At 41.8% G+C, this 22,186-nt stretch overlaps 1 protein-coding gene across 3 annotated transcripts in view; it reads right to left on the reverse strand.

Moving 5' to 3' along the window:
• AFF3 (AF4/FMR2 family member 3) overlaps positions 1-22,186 on the reverse strand; it is a 324,957-nt gene that overhangs the window by 25,997 nt on the left and 276,774 nt on the right. For all 3 annotated transcript variants that reach the window (XR_003532872.1, XM_027674908.1, XM_027674907.1), the window contains exons 10-14: positions 18,606-18,771; positions 10,053-11,090; positions 8,683-8,807; positions 4,578-4,779; positions 2,916-3,043 (exon numbers count right to left, since the gene is read on the reverse strand). Coding sequence is in view for 2 of the 3 variants with exons in the window: in XM_027674908.1 (XP_027530709.1) it covers positions 2,916-3,043; positions 4,578-4,779; positions 8,683-8,807; positions 10,053-11,090; positions 18,606-18,771 (1,659 nt within the window). In the remaining variant the exon portion in view is untranslated. The remainder of the gene's footprint in view (positions 1-2,915; positions 3,044-4,577; positions 4,780-8,682; positions 8,808-10,052; positions 11,091-18,605; positions 18,772-22,186) is intronic.

A 22,186-nucleotide genomic window follows, 5' to 3' on the forward strand; every position in this document is an offset into this window, starting at 1 on the left:
GGACAAATACTGCCATTAGGATTACTACATAATTTAGACCTACTGTACTGCATTTCCTCAAATCCTCTGCCGTGGTACTATATGAATTTGAAAGACACTGGCTGCCATGTTTAATTTGATCCTTCTAATATGTGAGTCAAATTTGTTGGCATTTAACATTTACAGCCAGTCTAATGTGCTACATTTCAGTGGCTTCTCTGCACAGTAATTTCAGAATCAAGATCTAGTACAGCTGGTATTCTGATGGTATATGCCAGATACAGGTTGTGGATGACAGATGTAGTACTTGACAATGTCCTTCCTCTAGTTAGCACAATAGGCATTTAACTGTTTCTGGGTTTTAAGGACAAATTAAGATATATTTGTTTCTGTGTTTTATCTTATTTGGCTTTTTTTACTTTTAAGTGTCTACAAGTTGCTTGGGGATATTTTACATGGAAGGCACTATACACCAATGTTTAATTGTGTCTCTCTCTGAAAAGTTGAAACAGTTTTATTGGAGATGCCTACCAGAGAAATCATTTCTATCACTAATGGAGAAAGCAAGTGATAAAAGCCTCTCAGATGACAGAGATGCTGACCAAAGTAGATCTCCTATGACAGTATCCTAGGGGAAAAATGAAACAAATCAGTCCCCCTGTTTTTTGTCAGCATCTTGAGGGAAAAGCAGATGAAGATACAATAATTCTGTTGTAGCTGTTTCTGACTATGTTTCTTTCTAATCCAAAGAGATGAGCACATCCTATTGACTTTTGACTCTGACACCCTTCTGCCTTGTATGTACATATTTAAACTGCAGAAAAATTAAGCAGTTGCAAGTAAATTATTTTAAGAGATATGAAGAGTTAGGTAGTACTTCTAAACATTGTTAAATAAACATACTGGAAGAGTTAAAAACATGGAGGGAGGTGGAGTAAGAGGAATAACAAGGATATATACACAGGGGAGAGTTTTTTCCAAAAGAGGCAGAAAAACTGATTACATTTATTCAATTTACATCTGCTTATGACTCTCATGAATATACACAGAAATTAAGCCTTCTTTTCTTGACATGCAAGCCAGTTACATCCTTTTGAAGTCCACAGGAAGTATTTGTACCTTATAGTAGGAAATTTGGTTTCTCTTTATGAGAGGCTGCTGCCTCTCTAGTTGTCCTTGAGACCAGATAGTGTGAACAAACATTACAGTGTGAACAACAACGACAACAACAACAACAATAATAATTGTTAATATTAAAAAAACCCCAATTCTGGCAGAAAGCAATTCCTGAGAAAACAAGGCTGTTATCCCAAGATTTCTTTGGGTATAAAGGAGTTAGAGATGTTGTGGGTGAAAGTCTGGGAGTACGAAAACTATGTCAAGGTCACGCAGCTTAGAGCTCCAGGCAGTTTGAGGCATACCTTGAACAGAACCTCTTCTACAATAGCCAGAAAAATATGAGTATTTTCAGGCCAGAACATTATCAGTCAAAAAGAATGTGGATTTTCTAGATACTAGGATTTCAACCTTCAGTTTCCCCATTTTACCTTATCTAAATAATACAATGTCCTAAATGACCTTGGGAAACAAACCGGCAATTTAAATTTACCAAAAATAAAAGAAAGACAATTACAAGCTTAAAATATTTTCAGAGGAGGAGCGAGGGATGTGTGAAGGATGCAATAGAGGTGGGGAGGGCCAGGTACCCCTCCAGGTACTCATGCTTACCACTGCTGCTTGCTGCTCACCCTGCCCTGGTGATACCTCTAGCTGAGCAGAAGTAGCAGCAGCTGTCAAGGCTCAGGGATGCAAGGTTCCTTATGTCCTCTCCTCTTGCTCCAAAGGGTGCACAAGAAGGTACCCCTCTCACCCTGCCTTGCTATAGTTATGATACATTAATAGTCTGATGTATGCATAATTAATACCAGTGCTACAAGGATACTAATAAAGTCTTAATGGCCCTGACCTGCCTCATGTGGGCCCTCCCCTTCTGTCCATGGGCTAATGAAATCCATTTAAGCTCAGGTCTGGGCCTTCATTCCCTGTCCAACTCACTGCAACCATGCCCTTTACAGCAGTGCTTGTGCCTGGCTCTGTCCTCCATTGGCCTGGACCCTGCCCTGGGGTTTGTCTTCCTGACTGGACCTCAGACCTGCCTTGTCACTGTGCATGCCTGGCAGTCTCCAGGCAGTGTCTGTTGGACCTGATCCTGACCTGACTTCCTGGCCTGACCTTGGACTTGACTCATCACCATGGAAGTGCCTGAGGATCTTAGCGCTTGGTTGAACCTGACTCCACCTTTGGGCTTGCCCTGCTCACCTGGTTTAGGTGTTGCGGGACTTGGACCCCTGCCAGCTGCATTTTGCATCTTGGCTCTTGTTGCCCTATCCTTTGGGAACACCCAGTCCTCAGTGCTCCCTGATGATGAGGGACTTTTGACAAGAGCTTGTAGTTATAGGACAAGGGGGAATGACTTTAAACTGAAAAAGGGCAAGTTCAGATTAGATGTCAGGAAGAGATTTTTTACTGTGAGGGTGGCGAAGTACCAGAGCTGGTTGCCCAGAGAAGCTGCAGATGCCCCATCCCTGGCAGTGTTCAAGGCCAGGTTGAATGGGGCTTTGAGAAACCTGGTCAAAAGTGAGTGATATCCCCTACTCGTGGTGAAGGGGTTGGCACTAAATGGTCTTTAAGGTCCTTTCAAATCCAAAGCATTCTATGACTCTGTGATTCTATGAATTCTACTATTCTATGGTTAGAGGCTTAATTTATGATGAAAAACTAAGGAGTTTATATAATATGTTTCATTCATTTCTCAGTGTACAATAAGTCTTACTAGAATTTTGGCCACATCTCAGTTCCTGTTGGACAAATTGTATTTTTCTCTTTTTAAATGCAAAAAATGACATAGTTTTAATTTTAAAGCCATTTGTACTTACATATCATCAAAGATAAGCTTTGTCCTTCTGCAGTCCCTGGGTGTGCTGGACAGAGGTGACCAAGGCTGTGTTTGGGACTGTGGCTTATTGCAGAGAAGAACATTTTCTGAATTGATGTGAATTGCTTTCTAGACAACAAACAGCAGGTAAGACATTGAGGAATTGGCTACTAACTTAAAAAAATTACAAATAACAAGAAAACTAGAGTGCCTTTGCACTATGTTGTAAATTAGAAGTTAGTTTTCCTACTATTTAAGCAGGAAGTATGTACAAGTGTCCTGTCACTAACAGCCACAAATTCACAGATATTGGTCAGAACACTTTGTAAAGGGCTTGAATTTCAATATGATAAAGAGAAGAAACTGAGCTGAACTATTACTAACTATCAAAACACTCTGAAACACAGTAAGTGAAATTATTAAAGAATAGATCTTTTGTAGTAATTTAGAAGATCAGGTTTATCTCTAGCTTTCAGCTTCCAAACTAGCATTCTCCCTTGCCTCAGGAGAGCAAGAACTTACATGTTCGACTCGTTTCATGCTGCCCTGCTGATGTACTTGTGTGGTATGAATTTGTAGCCCAAGGTCCAGGTTTCTTTGTGCTCTGGGCTCCTGATCACCTTGAAAGACCACTTCTCTGTGCTGCAGTGGAAGAACATGTCTTTTGGCAGGGTCTCACGCATTCCCTCAGCTGCAGCCCTGTCCTTCATGTGGCCTCCTGAGCCCTTCGTTCTACCACGTGACCTGCTACGTTGGGCTACTATGCACTGGTACAGTGCAAAACAGAGGGCCCCAGGTTATTTTGGGTGATAACCACTGCCAAAAATCACTGTTCTTTGTCAGGTGACAGACAAAAAGGCACCAGGGAAATGGGAAAAAAGCCCAAATGGATAAAAGCCCACTATGGGCAAGCCTGGCTTGCAGTCTTTGACAGAAATTTGAAGGATCTGCCAGTTAGGTGCCAGATGAGAAGATGGGATAAAACAAAGCTAACTTTAACATTTATAGTTCATGAGCTCTCATCTTCTACATGGCACATCCAGATCAGTTCAGCAGGCTCAAGTTTTCAGATGAATAACCAGATACATAAGAATTTTATTGCAAAGGTTGTTAAATGTTGACCAAATGGTGCATTGCTAGGCTATGCAGAAAATCTCAGTGAAATGCATTTGATAAGGGTGTGGATCATAAAGCAATCGCCCTTTACTTTCGATTTCCAACACATTTGCCTGTAAAGGAATTTAAATTATTTTCAAGATACCAAGTGAAGTTTTTTTTAAGACAGGTAGGAGAACTTGTCTGCAGGCACACTCATGGTTAAGGCAGTGGCAGCCCTTATACAGTAGGGGCCTTATGCACCACGAATGTAGGGCCTTGCATCATGTCCAAGCAATGCTCTAGAGGCCGACAGCTATTCGTTTTGGGCCATTAGCTTTTACCTTTTGCTTATGTAGCCTTTGTTATTTGCCCATTTTACAGCCTGCCCTCTTTCCTTTCTACTGTGCCTTGCTAAGCTCCAAGCCAGAAAAGATGAACTTACAAAATAACATTCATTATTACAATTTTTTTTTTGCATAATGTTTTGCAAAACTATCATAGACTGCAATACAAAGTGAAAAATATACTGCTAGGCTATATATTGTGAACAACAGCATACACTTACATTGAAGTCTCCGGGATGTGGCTGTGACTGGATTTCACCCTTCTGCTTTTTGCTGGAGGAGATGGAAGGTAATAGACTGCTGCCATTAGGTCTGCTGAAGGAAGTTAAATCATCGTTGGAGTATTTGTGTTTTGATGCATCAGAGAGGGGAGAGATGGGTGACCGAAGCATTTTCTCATTTTTATTTATTGGTATTGCCAAGCTGGAAATGGAAATTACAGTAATGGAGTGTCACAAAGCTGGCTTTGAGAAAAGTAAATGTTTTATATATTACCAAAACTTTGAATTTAAAACCTGCTGGCAGGATTAAGTCTATTGGTATCTGGAAACAAGCGTACAGTATTGGGACCAAGAGTTCATTTACAAATTTGTATCATGTTTCTTCTCTTTCCCTTCAAGGCAAATTGTAATTCTGGAGTTAATATAAAGTCTGTATCACAGTACTTGAAAAAAAAATACAGAGATAAATGGCCACTTGCTCGCCATTTCTTAAGGGATAGCTGGAGACGAAGATTAGGCTCTGAAGTGTAAGTTCAGGTTATGGAGCCCTATTTCACTGTTACAGGTGACAATTTATAAGCCATGGCAATAAAACCATATGTGAACTAAAACAGGAAATGTGTTTAAAGATGACTGGCTTGTTTTTGTGCTCACTGTCCAGCCTTTGGTAGCACTGTTTATACTAATCTAATACAGATTTTGAAGACAAAGAAAGATAGGCTGTTAGTGCAGACGAAAGGAAGCATATGCAAACAGTAGACACAGAGAAATGTGAGCTGCTCTGTCTTCTAAAGCAGAAAGCTATAACACAGACAGTATTTTCAGCTTTCATTTGTTCAAGAGAAGCTTTGGACGAAGAGAAGTCAGACAGACCATAAAAATATGCCCAGAAATAAACTTCAGATGCACTAACTTGAAGAAAATATTTAGCTGAAAATCTTAAAGCAACACACAAAAATTGCAGGTTTTTTAAGGAGACAGTTGACACTAAGACTAAAACTGCAATTAAGGTCAGAGAGACTATTTTAACACTATACCTTTCCCTGTCACATTCCCCTTTATTCAGACTATTACTTTTTATGGACAATTCTCACTTCTTTATAGTTACTGTATCAGACAATATACACATAATGGAATTGCAAAAAAGAATACAGTAAGAACTATACTTCATCTCTGCACATAATTTCAGGGAACAGAGCTAATTAAATGTGCTCATCATACATTTGTCCATTTATCTGGCAAGTCTTTAAAAACTAGCTGTAAAAGAAGCCATGAATTGTAATTCAGAACCTTTACTGTTTCACAGCACGTAGTACCTTTAAACACTATGTCAACTGTTTTGCTTTAATGACCGATGCTGTTTACAAAAGCAAAACTCTGGGTGTGTAAGATAGACAACTGTGCCCTTCCTCTCCTCCTAAGAGAAATAAGATCTTTAGCACTATGTTGAATGTGCAGGCTGATGCTGTAATTTCTTTTCCTCTTTTCAAACATAAACCCACGGCTTGGCTAACCATGTTTACACATCACTGTCAAAGTGTGGGCCTGAAGCATCCAAGAGAAGCCATAGCTCTTTAGAAGTGTACCCAAGCCTCAAAATTTTGGCCCAGAGCTTGCGAGAAGTAGCTGAAATTTGTAGTTTCAACTGCTCACCTTCCACACGGCCTTTGGCACATTGAGTACTAGTAGTAAGGCCAGTCTTCACGAACGAAGATTTTGGGAAAGGTCTTTTACCTTTCAAGCCTGCGCAATGGATTTTTTAGGTGAGACACAGCATGCGCGGAACTGAGCCCACCCTTTAATTCTAAGGTTCATCTGCTGGGGCCAAGCAAGCTTAGACAATGGCAGTGAGGTCCTCAGGACCCAGGTTTGTTTAGAGTAACCTTCTCATAGATGGATGGCCTTACAGGGCTGACGAGCTCCATCTGCCCGGGGGAGTATCCCTCGTGGTTAGGATGCGGCGCTCTCACCGCCGCGGCCTGGGCACATTGAGTAGGGCCCACCTAAACTTACTGTGAGCAGTCAAAGCGCAGCAGCACATTTTCTTATACCAAGAAGCCATGCAACCTGCAGCAAAGGACAGTCTCAGAGCTGTCATCTGCTGGAAATGGACAGATTGTGGCATCCCATATAGGTGCAAGATATTTGGGGTATCTCTGCCTGACCCTGCTGCCTTTCTTGTCAAACAGGACCTTACTTAGTCTGCACCTCAGACTCTAATTTCACAGTACAAAATGCTCGTGTCTGTAGGTGGTTTTGCTCCTCCCTTTGCTACCAGCCCTCAGCTGTGCTGCCAGAACTGTCTGGGTGACTGTACTGGGAGATGAATAATAATACTTGGGAAAAAAAAAACCCCAAAAAAACAAAAATAAGGAAAAAAAGAAAAATAAAATGAAAAAAGAAAAAGAGGAAAAAGAGATAGAAAAAGAAAAAAGGAAAAGGAAAAAAGACAAAGAAAAAGAAAATAGGAAAAAAGATAAAGAAAAAGAAAAAAAAAGGAAAAAATAAAGAAAAAGAAAAAAGGAAAAGGAAAAAAGAGAAAGAAAAAAGGAAAAGGAAACGGAAAAGGAAAAGAGAGTTCTGGTTCCAAACAAGTTTCTTGAGTGTATTTACAGGAGATCCTCACAGGCATCTCTGGTGGTGTAACTGGAGAGGGGATGTGACAACATGAACAGCTTGCTGTTGCAAGAGTACCAGGAGGTCCTGATATCTGCACTGCTCGTTTAGCTACAGCCTCGGTAGCCCTTCCTCATCTGTGGGAATATTAGCATTTGGTATCATGTCCTACACTAGCACAAACCACAGAAACATCTTGGAAGCAGAACAAATCAGGAAACAATTAGGAGGCAAACATACTTTTCAAACATTCTTTGTTTCTTTAATATACTGTTGCTACCAGAAGTACTGACTATAATGTTAAGAAAAACACATATTATTGCCCTGCTTCCTGCAAGCACAGAATTAACCCTGTGACACAGCAAGCTATGAGAGCCATGCTACTCTCTGAAAATGAATGCAACGTAAAATGTGACACTGCGGTAACAGGAACGGCATGTCTGCATGCTGTCACCCACAATAAAGCAAACTGTTCTGTGTATTGTTTTCACTATATGAAATGTATATGACATGTCAGGACAAAGAAACTGAATGCATATTTTTGAATAACTACTGTATATATTAGTTTTTGCCATGATTTTTTCCAGTATTAATGACAAGAATTGCTCAAGCTCATCAGTGATATGTACAATAGAAAAGCTTACTATAATAAATACAAATATTTTCCTATTTTATAGCAGTTTCAGCCCAAGAGATATCCTGATACTACCAGAAAAATGATTTAAAAAAAAAATACTGATGACCAGCATTTACCAAGCAGCATGCAGCTGAACTCTGAGAAGACGCATGTCAAAGTTTGACTGCTGGAAGCCTCCAGAGAAACTCAAGTATGATTGCTCTGACATTGACAGGGGTCTGTGTGCATAAACCATGCCAGCAAGTGCTAAATATTCATCTTTTGTTTCACGCCCTACATCCTTTTAAAATTTCACCTTTTTAAAAGTCTAAGTTCCTTGTCCTAGAGCACTTGCTAATTACACAGAATGGAATGCTTGTAATCTCAAAAACAGTGGATCTCAAATATTTTCTGGAAAGGAGTATTGCAGGCATTGTTATGAATATTTTTTCAATGTTTTCCACAGAGCTGATACATAATTCTATGTATACAGTCAAACTTTAAGCTTGAAACTCGCAGCACTATAAGGTAAGGTCTATAAGATAGTTGTATATGTGAACTGGTACCTACAATACAGCATTTGTGACTATGTCTCAGACAATCACACTGCTCTAGCTATAATTACTCATTCCATGAGTCTCACACTTAAGCTTACAACTTCTTTGTGCAACAGGACAAAAATGCAAGTCCATGAATATGTCAGAAGCTACTAACTTGTTCATTAAACCAGAAGAATGGAGAACGTAGTGGGTAATTTTTCAACATAAAATATAATAATTAAAAAATAAATCCTAATTAAGTAAAAAATAACACACAGCATTAAACTGCAACAGTTTGTATGACTCAGTGATAAATAAGGAGGGAAAGGCTTACCTATTTTCATTCATATTGCAGTGATTTGCTGTTGTGATGCTGTGGGCAGAGGCAGCTAATCGTGAAGAACTCTCTTGTTCTAAGTGAGTCTTCTTGATGTCTCTGCACTCTTCCTCATTCTCACACTGAGTGAAGAGAAAAGTAATAATTTTGTAGGTTTTGGATTTACTACAGATCTAAAAGTATCAGCAAGTCAGGGGCTGGTATTTTCTGTCATTTTGTTACAATTATAATTTCTTTGAGTATATACTAACATGGATCAGAGATGATTGGTCCATGTCTTAAGAAAATAAAATCTTAAGAGTCAGTGTGTAAACAAATGAGAACTGTATAAAACTTGAATTGTTTCCACCACTTCCCCACTTGAAACAGGGCTGCTACCTTTCAGATACTAAAAAAAACCCCCAAAAAATGAAGTAAGATTAAACAATAGGGAAGACTGCTTTAGATAAATGGTCCTCAAAAATACAAAGATCCATCTGCACATGTACAGTAGCTCAGAGGGCAACAGATGACTGCACAGCAAAACTGTCCAGAAATTGAGCAGATGGCGATTCCAGTTTGAAGTCACTTTTGGGGTCAGATCAGTACAAACAGACCAGAAAGCCTGCCTGGTGGACAGCTGTGGCCATGAAGTGGAGGGGGTTTTCTCCTTAGCACCAGAAAGTGTGTGGGAGAGATTGGGTGGAGGGGTGGATGTGATCAGAGGGCTGTGACCACCTGGCTGCTGTGACAGTGCTGCTGGAGAGGGGGCAACTAATGGACTGTGGTCCCACTTCTGCAGAGCCCTGAGAGAAAAAGGGGCCAACAGGGTGTGAGGGAGGCAGGTTCCAGAATCAGGCTGGTACCAGGTCTCCATGAGTGCACCCCCACAAAGCCAGGGCTTCCTGCTGGGGCTGAAGGGTTTGCCTCTTGCTGACAATCTAAGGGGAAAAAAGATGCTGCCTCTTCTTTTACCACACACGCAGTGATACCATGCAAACCATGACAAGACAGTAGATAGCTGTCCCTTTGCTGACCTGAGCATCACTTCCAAATGTTCATTTTTCTGAGAGAAGCCTCATGAGGGAAAACTATCCTACTAAAAATGCAGTGCTTTCGCTAAGGCACGCAAAGGCATGTGCCAGCAGTGAATGCTGTCTCCAAGGGGCTGTGATCCCTCGTGATCAGGAGTTTCATCACCTCCTGGGATGGCAACTCCCCTAGGGTTTGGCCAGTCCCTACGTGGAGAGCAGGGACAAATCCCAGCTCTGAAATGCTGTCCTGGAGAAGACACTGTCATCGAGCACTGGATGTGGGCACAAGCGATGCCTGCCTTCCACTTGCTGGAGGCTCCCCTACCCCTTCTAATCGGTCCCCCAGAAGCTCACCTTGCGTTTCCTTCTAGATTTCGGTAAACCCTTCTCTGCGGGGGGTTCAGCACTACTACCCTGCGGGAGGCTGGCCGCCTGGTTTGCTTCGGCGCTCATGGCCAGCGGTTCTTCGGGCAAACGCTCTGGAATCCTGGACAAAAGAGCCAAGTCAATGTTGACCCACAGCGACTTTACCTCATCACTGTCTTTCAGAGGAGACAGGAGCTCATTCCTACCGAAAGGAACCAGGGTGTAAAACTGTTCCTCCAGCTCCTTTGCTATTTCAGTACTAGTCCTGGCATTAATTGAGCCAAAGGCACTGCAGCCGCCGTGGGGTTTGCTGGCGGTGCCGGTCCCCGCGTCCTTGGCACGCGGCTCGGCCCCGGCTGCCGCTGGCGCCTTGGGCAGCAGGCGCTCCTCCCGCTCCGACTCAGAGCCGGAGTCAGAGGAGGATGAAGAGGATGAAGACTCGGTCTCGATGAACTCCTTGGATTTGGGAGCCGTTTTGCTCGGCCCCCGGGCCCGACGCTTCTCACCAGCTGCAGCTGAGCGGGGCTCCCGGCGATGCCCCGCTCTGCAGCCCCCGCCGCTGCCGGTGCCGCCGGGCCGGGCTCTCGGCGCCTCGCCAGCAGTGCCTTCAGGGAAGCTGTGGCTCCGAGGGGGCTCCTCTGCGCCGGGGCAGTGGGGGCCGTCTCCGGCGGAGGTCCTCTCGGCTCGCCGCGGTGCCTTCTTGCCCGCTGCCCGCCTCGGGGGCGCGCCGTCGGCAGCGAGGGGTGACTTCTGCCGGCTGCCCTTGCTGCCGGGCGCTTTGCTGGCGGTCCTGGGCCGCGGCCCGTCCCCGGCGGCGGTGGCGGTGCGGCTCTCCCCGCTGCGGTGCTCGGCCGGGCCCTCCGTAGAGGCCTTCTCGCTTTCCTGCCGCTCGACTTTCACGCGGCCGTAGTAGGGATGGGCTTCCAGCGCCGAGCCATCGTGGTGGGTTAGGATGGGTGCTTTGTGCGTGGTAACTTTATTCAGCCACTTGTCCAGCTGCCACTTGTTGGACGACGGCGGCTCGGGCTGAAAGCCAAACAGATGGACACGAACTTAGTGCCGAGACCCTGCTGCCCCCACCCCGGGGATCTCTCAGGGGCGCAGAAACGCCGCGTCCCTCCTGGTACCACAGAGATTTTCCTCTGGACCAAGAGCCACCCACAGTCTGCAGCAACCCCTGGGCACTGGCCCTGTGCGGCAGGGCAGGGCTCGTGGGGCATGCTTTGCAAGTGAGGGTGTTTTTGGTTTCAGAATGGCATTGGAGAAGAGGATGGCTTCTGATATCCCAGGGTGATTCACACAGCACTAGTGGCATTGGCTTTACTGGGAAACACTTCCAAGTTTCCAAATAGAAAAAAATGCAATGGCGATAGGAAGGGATGAAAACAAGGAGGGTACAAGGGAAGATAGCTAGTAGGAAAGCTAGGGATATGTATTCTGTGTCCTGTGCCATCACAGTAAATACGGAAAGTATTTTAAGAAGCATTTGGTGGGGAGTTGGAGGGCTAACCAGGCGATTCATGTAATCTGCCTGGTATTGATGTTATAATCCTCTGAGATCCCACAAACATTTGTTATGTGGTGGTGCTGTCAAGTTCTCATTTTGGGAGCATTGTGCGGCTGTTAGTTTTTCTCTTCATTTCTGTCACAACACCATCACGTTATAAGAGAGCATCTAAAACATAATGGTGTTTGGACAGGGAAGAAGTGGGATAATCATGATTTCAAATGTAACCACAGCTCAGATGATGTTATTTCAGAATAGTATGCGAGTGTTTTCTAGTGCTTCTTGCAATCAGTAATTTGAACGTAATAAAATGAAGAGGAAAGGAAAAAAAACCCCAAAATAAATAAATGATGGAGTAGATGGCCAGCCATAACCTAACCTCACAGAAGTGAAAGTGAAAAGTCTCCTAATTTCCTCAACTGCAACCAAAATTTGATTCACTAGGTTACTGCATATGAATAATCAAAAAGTGTGTCATGAGTCAAACATAAAAGCCATCAGTGCTCTGTAAGAAAGTTTGCTCAAGAGAGAATATCCACAGTATCTAACTTAAAAGAGTCTCTTACTTCTTTTTTAAAGTAGATGCCTGAGGGCAACACAGGTTTCCTGCACAGCCGAGGGCGCCTCCAGAATCACCCACTGAGGGTTGTATTCACTCTACATGGAGCAAAGGCTCCTAAAATAAGCAAAAAAATTAGACATCGAAATTCATATGATAAGAATATTCCTTCCAGCAAAAGTGTCTAGTTTACTTATTATTGAGCTAGCCAAAACCTATGGGAAGTTTGCTGGATTGCCTAAAGTTTATTTCTTTTAAAGCACACTCCCTAACATCTTACATGAGGAATTTCTTTCCTGAGCTGTAAATCTTGAAAATGGATGGTCAATATTTCTCTAGGATGAAGCTGTATTTTTACAACTCTTAACTCTTTGTCTAAAGTGAACAACACTTTTTTTTTATTGTTGTTGAAAATACAGGTAGATTTGTTTGGTGCCATTCATTGTGCACATACTGAATTTACTTTTTTTTAATGGCCAGTCTTCGCGAACGAAGATCTGGGGAAAGGTATTTTACCTTTCAAGCCTGCGCAATGGGTTTTTAGGTGAGACACAGCATGCGCTGAACTGAGCCCACCCTTTAATCCTAAGGTTCATCTGCCGGGGCCAAGCAAGCTTGGACAATGGCAGTGAGGTCCTCAGGACGTAGGTTTGTTTAGAGTGACCTTCTCATAGATGGTTGGCCTCACAGGGCTAATGGGTTCCATCTGCCCGGGAGACCGAGGAATCGAACCCGGGTCGCAGCAGTGAGAGTCCTGCATGCTAACCACTAGGCCACCAGGGGTCTCGACTGAATTTACTAGATATATAATAAAAGGTTCACTATACATGGAAGTCTTTCTAGTATTCAGGTGTATTTAAGAAAAAGGACATACCTCAGAAGCACATGGGGAAAAATATACCTCTGCCCATAGTATAGGTCAGAGTGAGTGTCACTTGAAAGTTCAAAACAATTCCAGTTTTTATGTTACATCCCATTCTGCTTCTTTATGTACCTTGTAATTCTTGAAAACAGTGTTTCACCAAATATGGATTTCAAGGGGTCACAGTAAACCAGCAGAAAACAGTGATTAAGTGCTACACTGCTATAACTTGGCAGTGCAGTACTTTCCTAGAGTGGTATGTCTGCTATTTAGGCAGAATAACTATAGTCCCACCAACCTATTAGCCAACTATGAAGTCCATTAAAAAGGATCAACAGTGTTGCCAGCTTTACTGATTTTGTCAGGAGTTTCAGGTGCACTTTTGAGGTTTATTTAAATAAAAATTTAAATCCTTGTGGCTGCTGGAAAAAATCCTTAAGATCTGTCTGCTGAAAAAATCCTTAAGATCTGTCTGCTAAAAAAATCCCTTAAGATGCATCTGCCAAAAGTAAAATGCCTACAGCCTATCAGGTAAATTAAAAGAATCCAAATTTAAAAAATCAGAATTTTAAAACTTTTCCCACTAATTTTAGGCCCTGATACAGTTTTGGAATATTTGAGATTGTCAGTGTATATGAGTGATGCCAATTCATTTTTGGAAATAATTTATTCAATCGATTGTTCTACCTGAAAATGACTGTACTTTGAAATCAAGTAAAAAAAGAAAGTACCTTGTGAGGGAACAAAATCATGACAGCCAAGAATGAATATCAGGCCTGATAAAAAAAGGGATTGGGAAAATTCCCTTGAAAGTTTTTGCCAGTCCATTTTACATGCCTAATTGTAATAATCTGTGGGAGAAAAAATCCCTAATTCCCCAGTCCACCATCATCCCTCTTAGTATGTCACATACCATTTTATGGAAGAAAAGTTGGTTTGCTTGAACTGGAAATTTTTCAGCAGCATGTAAGGATGGAAATGAATATATATGACCAGAGTATTCTGATAACAGAATGTTCTCTGCTCTTTGATTTTTGTGTCATGGAATTGGGCTGCCCCCAGGGCCTTTTAGAGAACTGGCCAGATTTAAATTGGAGTAAAGCCTGTGGTGCCCAGTAACAGGAACAACACTGTGATCAGCTGACTTGCAATTAAATATAGGCTTGGCATGAAAACCCAAGCCAGGAAACTTAACGGGACACAGATAGTTTCGGGGATCAATGCACCACAGACATACACATGTGCCAGGCTTCATGGAGAAACAGAAGGATGTGATACATTTCCTTAAATGTGGGTGGATTCATCTGTACAATATAGACACCTATATCTGAGCTAGTCAACAAGTTCTTTCTCCAGTCAGTGGACTACTCTTGTAGGGTGTGAAAAATTCCATCTTGAAATAGACATCTGAAATAGACCAGATGAGCCGGGCCCCAAAAACGTCTTTTCTTCACCACAGACTGTAAGGGGAGGCTGAGGTGATGAGCAGATGTAGGTATCTACAGAAGTGTGCAAATTTAGGTGGGATGACTCCCACACAGTGTATCTACATATCTCAGATCTCTTCAAGCCTGCAAGTGCAACCAGAGGTATGAGTGGCATACATCCAAAAAGAAAAGATAGTGTCAAAACACTATCCAGAAACACTTCCTGGGGTAAAGGGCTGTTAAACAATGTCAGTGTAATGGGGTTACTCTACGATTGTGAGGCACCTAAGGTGTGGCTAACCTGGTAAACTTGAAGCATGACACCACTTTCACTGAGATACCAGATAGCCTATATTATATGCATGGACTTAGTCCACTCTGGATAGGACTGCGCTATTTGCCATCCCTGCAGTCTACTCTGCCTATTGTAAATCCACATACAAATTTAACCTTATGGTAACTTGCTTGGGCTGTCCTGCTATCAAATACTTCATTCAGGGCAATCCCCTTACAAATCTGGTGCTTTCTCGTTATATTTAAGGCATGGACGGCAATGATGATGATGAAGAAGATGATGGTGATTCTTCTTCCTATTTCTACTTTATTGATACTGTTAACACTGCTGCTAGTGCTTTAACAAATTAGAACTGGGGATTCCCATATGTTAGGCACAGCACACTTATACTGTATGAGGTGGTTCTTGCCACAAAGAGTTTTCTCTGGAGGGAAGAGAGAGCATAGTTTGTAGTCTTACTCAAAAATAGTCCACAGGACAGCTAAAGCCCATGAATCCTATTTGCAAAGGTAGAGATAGTGTCTACAATTGGTCTAGTGGTAAAATCCCCTTTTCTTTTGTATATGTGAATCCTCAAAAAGGAGGAAGAAACTTTTTGGTTGTGAACTAGTCACAACAGCAGTCTGTAAAGGACACTGCAATCTGGTAAGTGGGGCTGGTGGGCTCATAAAAGGGCATCTTTGTCTTCTGGACCGGTTACTGTTGAGTCTCCACTGATATCCTTTGCCCCATGTGATGGCTTCTCTGCTTCCTTCCTGCCCATTTTCCCCTCTTGTCATCCCTGCATAGTGGGAATTCACAGTTGTATAACCAAAGCCAGCTTTACTAAAGGTCTGCAGGATAATTCAATGGAACAAAGAACAAAAACCCCAAATTCTTAGTTTTAGAAATGTAGCTCTTTCTATAGATTTGACACCAAAGTTTTTTCTACCATCTGAAATAATTGCAAGGACAAGACATCATTGTTTTCCAGATTCCACATTTATGATGTTATTTAAGGTCATTCAAAGAACCGATTACTTCAGCAAAGAAAGAGGAGATAGAAGTCTCAGTCCCTTGTTCATAATTTTAGGTTTGGCAGTCCACAAACGTGTAACTACTCACAATAATGTCTGAGGCACCTTATTTGTCCACATCACTGAAACTAGTCTGAATGTTGTCTCCTGTTCTAGCTCAGACATTATTCTTAGTTTACTGCACACATAAAGTGCAGACAGCTGAGCTAGTCACTACAGGCTCTAAATAGTCGATAGAAAGAAACAGACACTTTTAGGGTGCAATTCATCTAATCTACTTTATATGTATGCTTTACAATAAGCTGCTTTTACACTCTAGGCAACTGCATTTAGACACCTGAGGACAACTTCAAGATCTCAAAATGAGATGAGGAAAAAATTACAGAAGAAATGAAACAGCAATTGAATTGTTATATAACCTCATATGCAGAAGATACACTGTCCTAGAAATAAAAATCTTTGAGTGTATGCATATAATATTTCAGATTACGAGAGAAAATAAAAGAATGAAGGTCTCATAACGCTTTGCAGATTTCTAGATTAAGTTCCTCCCAACCTGGAAATATAGAGCACTGTGCTGGAGTACTCAAGTTCATTGTACCTGAATTTACCAGTTAATGCTAAATCAAAAGCAAAGATGTATTTACTTTTTTTGTCTTATCCAATAGATTAAGTTCATTTTAAGACTAGTTCTGGAATTGAGTCCGCTACTTAAACTTAAGTGGACAGGATCTCCTTTCAAAGAGCTTCCAAGGACCTGTCTCTTTCCATTTACTGGTTAAGAAACTGGCATGTACTTTAGAAAGATGTCTTCACTGGGTGCATAAATGTAAGTTAAAGCATTTATGCAAAGCTGAAATGACTTCTAGTCAGAGACATCCTGTAAGCACATTTGAATTGGTGCCATCAGTTTTACGATAGGCCTGGGAAAGCATTTGCCCTTGGGGAAAACACAGGTATCCTACGTCCCTGGGACACCCTGACCCTATCTATGTGTGCCATCTCCCATATCCCATCAAGGGATGAAAATGCCCTATGAAAATCACTGTAGCCATCACATTTTTGGGTAATTTACATTTTTGTGTATGCATGTTTCATACAGCACGTCCTAGAAGACAAACCGCACAAATATAACGTGAAGAGACAAGCAATCTGTTGGAGTGATGCAGCTGTTTCGTGACAATGATCACAGACAACTCAGGCTCTGTACAAAAGTAGTTCCACAGATCTCGAGAGGATATGTATAAAATGCTTAAGAGGAGGCACTTCCTCCATGTTTTCATGACTCAGTCCTCTGCTTGACTTTATGAAATCCACGACCTGCCTCAGTTAATTAACTTCATGCATTCCCAGAGGAATTGCTGCTCTCGGGTCCAAGCAGCATAGGTAACTGCCTAGATAGTAACCACTCTTCCGTTCCTGGGTACAATGCTTCTCCTCCTTTCATCTCATATTTCCTTCCTCTCACAATATTTCCTTCTCTTTCTTCTCTTTGCCCCTTTTATTCCACCTTTCGAGATCCCACAGGGAGAGGAGAGACCAAGCATGAGATCTCTGCACTAATTCCAGTGGGGAATTAGGCAGAGAGAAAACAAGGTCTTAACAGGTCAGATGAGAAAGCTCACAATGGGAAGTAAGACATGGGGTACTGCAGGGAGGGCAACAGGTAAGAGATACTGGAAGGAAGAGAGAGACATGTAAGAAAGGGACAAAATGAGAGGAAAATTAACTGGAAATGGATCTGAAAATACTGTGAAGGAAAGACAGACAGGAAGATAAGTGCTAAATAAGGAACAAAAGCAACAGAACCTGAGAGAACTATATTAAGGATGTTTCTGTGAGTGCTGCATTTTGCCTGACTGGCTCCAAATGACCAAGGAAAAGATGAGGAAAGGTTTGCTGTTTTTTCAGTGTCATTTTTTCGGATGAGAGAATAGGTGAGGTATAGTTTTGGGGAGAGGAGTCTGGTGATCGGATGCTTTATGTGGAGTAGGAAAATTCATTGACTGTATTTCACGTATATTTACAATCTTGCCACTAAATTTTTGAATATTTTTACACACATTAATGTGTGTGATGTGGCTGTGGAGTTCATGGTTTAATTCTAAAGGTGTGTATTGATGAAAATATGTAGAAATGTCAATCCTGGTAGAAAAGCAGAGCCGAGAAAGTAGCTTTGTTGTGTCTGTTGATCCTTCTGTAGAGGTGAAAGCAGGTAGTGTCATAGTACTGGCAGCTTAATTGTAGTTTGGCTAGGGCTTGTCTACATGTGGAAATTTTCAGTACTAGCTTTCCAGATGACAAGTTTGAGCTCAATGTTTTGCACCATGACTAATTCAGTTTAGTCCATTTTGGAGGTGGATTAAAATAAATCACACAAAGGCAGCAGTAGGAGAGAATAATTCACTTACAGAGTGAGGCAAGGGAAGTGTGTGAGTGAAAACTGTTTTGCTTTAAAAATCCACCTGCAAACTGATTTTATAACAGCTTCCTGCATGGCGAAGCCTTTAGTTCCCTTGCAGTGCTGGGAGCTCACATCAGGATTTAAACACTAAGCAAGTCATTGCTATGGAGGCAGAATTGCATAAAACTTCAAGCAAGCTGTGAGCTTTGCAAGGTGCTCCACTCATCTCCAATTTAAGGAAAACATCACAGGCTTATTTCTTTCTTCATTTTTGTTTTATATCTTTTAATTTGCCCCAGGATCCCCGGCCACTTGCATCTCACAACATGCCAGGAGGAGGATCCCTGGGCCCTTCTCTTCCATTTTTTGTATATCTCCCCACAGCCTCCTTGTGTTGGCTTGGCTGGGAAAAGGTCTGAGTGGGTGTAATAATGGAGTGCACCCTAAATCACAAAGAGCAGAAGCCCTTACCTCTGGGCTGGAGTAATGCGAGGGCTTGCTGCCGTCACTCTCGCTGGAGCTGCTTTCGCTCTCTGAGTCAGACTCTGAGCTGGTCTCGGATTCACTGGAGCTGCTGCTGCTTGACCCCTTGCTGGAGAGTCCCGAGGCTCGGGCATTGGGCTGTGGCACCACCAGGCTGCCAGCCCCACAGACAGCCCATTGGAGAGGGGGGAGGGAAGAGAAGAAAACAGGAACATAAAAAAACCCACATGTAAAAACCATGGTGTTTTAGGGAGCATACCTCTCTGAATGCCTGTGAGCTTGTCTCTGCTGCTAATGAATGGTGAAGTGACTTCAACATTACATTGCTATAATTGGGGGGAAGATATGGGATTACTCTCATATCCATTTAAATACATAGCTTTTGCCATTATTTCTTCATCTGAGGGAGGGTCAAGTTTTCACTTTAGCTTGTCTAGACATTTTAAGATGTATTAAAAATACCAATGTTTGAAAAAACAGAGTACAGAAAGCAATTTTACACTGTCTAATGAACATTCAGCACAGAGGTGGAAGCAGGAGATCAAAAAGATGAACAGTTAAGAAACTGAGTTGAACCCCATGCTACCAGTCATAAGTAGTAATAGCAATAACCATAAAAATAACCATAATTATACATTTTCACTGGAGCTTCCAACCCCCATCTTCTGTTTTGCACACTTCTTCAGCTACCCATAAACTGTGTGGTTACCTGTATATACCATCTTGATATTGACAACTCAAGATCTGAGACTCTCAGCTTAGAAAAACTTGAAGAGCTCAGGGTTATGTTTTTGCATGTCACCAGTGCAGTGCTGTCAGCAGAGCTACTTGCCTTCTTAGAAGTTACGTTTGCATGCAAGTGTTTGTATTTTCAGGCTTGGCAGCAGAAGAAATGTATGTTTTCCTGAAATAGTTGACCATGCATATTAAAAATATCACAGTCATAAAGACCCGAGTGTGAAATATCTTATTAAGTCATCCAGCTTATTCCCCAGGCAATGGATGATTGTTCCCTATAGCAGGGTGCATTTTCTAGTGAGTTGTCCAATTTGATTTTAAATGACTTGAATGCAGCTTTTACTTTCACCCTTGGGAAACTTCTCTGCAAACCAACTCAAATTCCACTGTCAGAAATTTCTTCCTACATTCAACCTGAAGTTGCCCTTTTAAAATTTATTGTTGTTAGTTATTATTTCATCCTATTACTAATAGTTACTATGATAAATTATCCTCCTCCCTTTTTGCTTTCACATTTTTGCAGACTGTTTTTCTGCCCTACTTCAGTCATCTTTCAGACAAGGCTTTACACATTTACGTCTTCTGATCTTTCTTCATAAGTCATTATCTCCAGGGATATGGGATCATTTTTACAGCTCTTTTCTGAACTCATTCCAATTTGTCTATATCTCTCTGATAACAGGGTGCCCAAAACAGAGTGCAGCATTATAGATGGGTTCTCACTAGAGCCCTACAATGAACGGCTATTACCTTCCTGCTCCTTGATACGTTGCTTCTGTAAACATATATCCAAGCTGTGATGGAATGTATAGTCCATTAACATCCCTACCTCTCTTTCAACACTGCTTTCTCCAGAATTCCTCCACTGATAGCTACATTTTAGATTATTTGCTTCCAGGGAGATTGGTTTGCTTTTTTTCTTCATACCAGATCTCATTTTCTTCTTTACCGCACAAGCTTCTAGCTCCTTTTGATTTATTTCTCTGCCCTCGGAGGTGCCTGCAGCAACTTCTAATTTAGTATCAAATACAAACTTAATTAAATAGTTATTCACTTCCTTTTCCAGCTCATTAATGAGATTGTTAAATAAACCCCACATGAAACACACCAGTACCCTAATAACCATTTCTTCCCAAATCCATTCACTGGTGTTTATCATTACCCTTGTTTATGCTCCATCAGTCCAATATTGTGGCTAATTCAATGTGATCTTGGAGATGCATTTTGTGAGAAATAATATCTAATAATTAATTACAGTTCTGCTATGTTGCACCTAATGAATTGTCTTTACCTGCTAATAGTGCTTTTCATTACAGAAAACTGAAACCTGACACCTGACACAAGCCAAATATGACAGGCAGTTTCTGGGGCTTTGAAAAGAGGCCAGGCCATCAGAGATGCAGTTTCAACTCCATGATTACCCACAGCTGCACACTTTCTGGCCCTCTTCCTGCCTCCCCTAACATATGCCAAACTTTCCCCTCTGGACCACCTGTCTTGCACAAGCCAACACTCCCGCAACATTGCTTTTACTTGCAGCATCCCCTTGCCTTTTGCTAGGAAGTGGCACAGCTGCCTATGGCTTTCTTGCTCCAGCAGTTTCTGGTTGCTTGGGGAATCATGCCACTGTTAGGGAGCCTTCTGTACCCTTTAAAGCACAGTGGGGCCAGGCAGTACAGAAAATCTCACCTGTGATGTCATCTTACTAATTAAAAGCAAGTCAAAAGAACAGGAAAGGGAGGAGCTGACATCCATTTTTATTTTTGAGCTTTATTTCCATCCTCGGAACTATTTGATGGTAGAGAGATGGGCAATGGTAAAAGCTCATGCTCCATCAGGATGGCTCCCTGCTACTCCTGGTTGCAAAAGTGCCTGCCAGCTCTGGGGAGGCAAGAGGTCTATCTTCATGCACAGGCATTAAAGGTTAAAGACTTTAAAAACTTGTCGTTATTCATGACATCTTTTGTCTACCCATGTAGCCATGGTAAAGACAAGATTTTTGGGCAGCCATTTGTATAACATCAGTAAGGCAGAGGTGACTGAAACAGAAACAGGTGATAAGCTTGTTAAAAAATTTTTCCTTCCTGCAGAAAGAAAACTGGTATTTTGTACGTAGCTTTGGGACAATGTAGCTTTCCACTTGTACAGGTTGCCCAGTAAACTCTACATATAAGCTGCTCACTTGTATTAACAAGTCAATCCCTTGCTAATAAAATATTAAGAGCTGTATAAAAGCCACTATGAATAGGATTTGTGGGTTTGAATTTTTTTCTTTTTTTTTCTCCCCCTTAAGAGAATATGAAAAGGTAACTGCCTTTTCTGACAGTGTAGCTTAGGGAATGCTTTTGACACTGTCCAACTCTGATGGATTTCCAGTCCTCTCTACAACAGCATTGTGACCTTTGCCTGAAAAGTTCTTCAGCATCACAAAACATCTGCACATTTATGCCCTGCCTTTAGTGACTGTGCTTTTAATTTTTAAGCCATCATTTTTATTTGGTGTTGACTGAAGTATTCAGAATTGCTATATAGGAGATGAGGGGGAAAAGACCCATGGTAATATTTCTTTCCTGCTGTGACATGAAATGTTTTTCTAGGCTGCTGAATAGAAATTGTTACTAGAGCCATAGATATAAAATATAACTGTTAGACTCTTCACAAACATCTGGAAATCTATGTTTGCTGCTCTAATGGTAGCCAATATACTACAAAAATTAAGCATTATAATATTTTCCCATTCTGATACTGCTTAAGTCTCCTGCCTCTCTGCTACCTTTTCCATTTTTAAATATAGCATATTCTTAGAAGGATCCTCATTATACTTAGTGACT

The sequence above is a fragment of the Neopelma chrysocephalum genome, unplaced genomic scaffold (genome assembly GCF_003984885.1).
Source record: "Neopelma chrysocephalum unplaced genomic scaffold, ASM398488v2 Primary Assembly neopelma1_25, whole genome shotgun sequence".
NCBI classification, from domain to species: domain Eukaryota; kingdom Metazoa; phylum Chordata; class Aves; order Passeriformes; family Pipridae; genus Neopelma; species Neopelma chrysocephalum.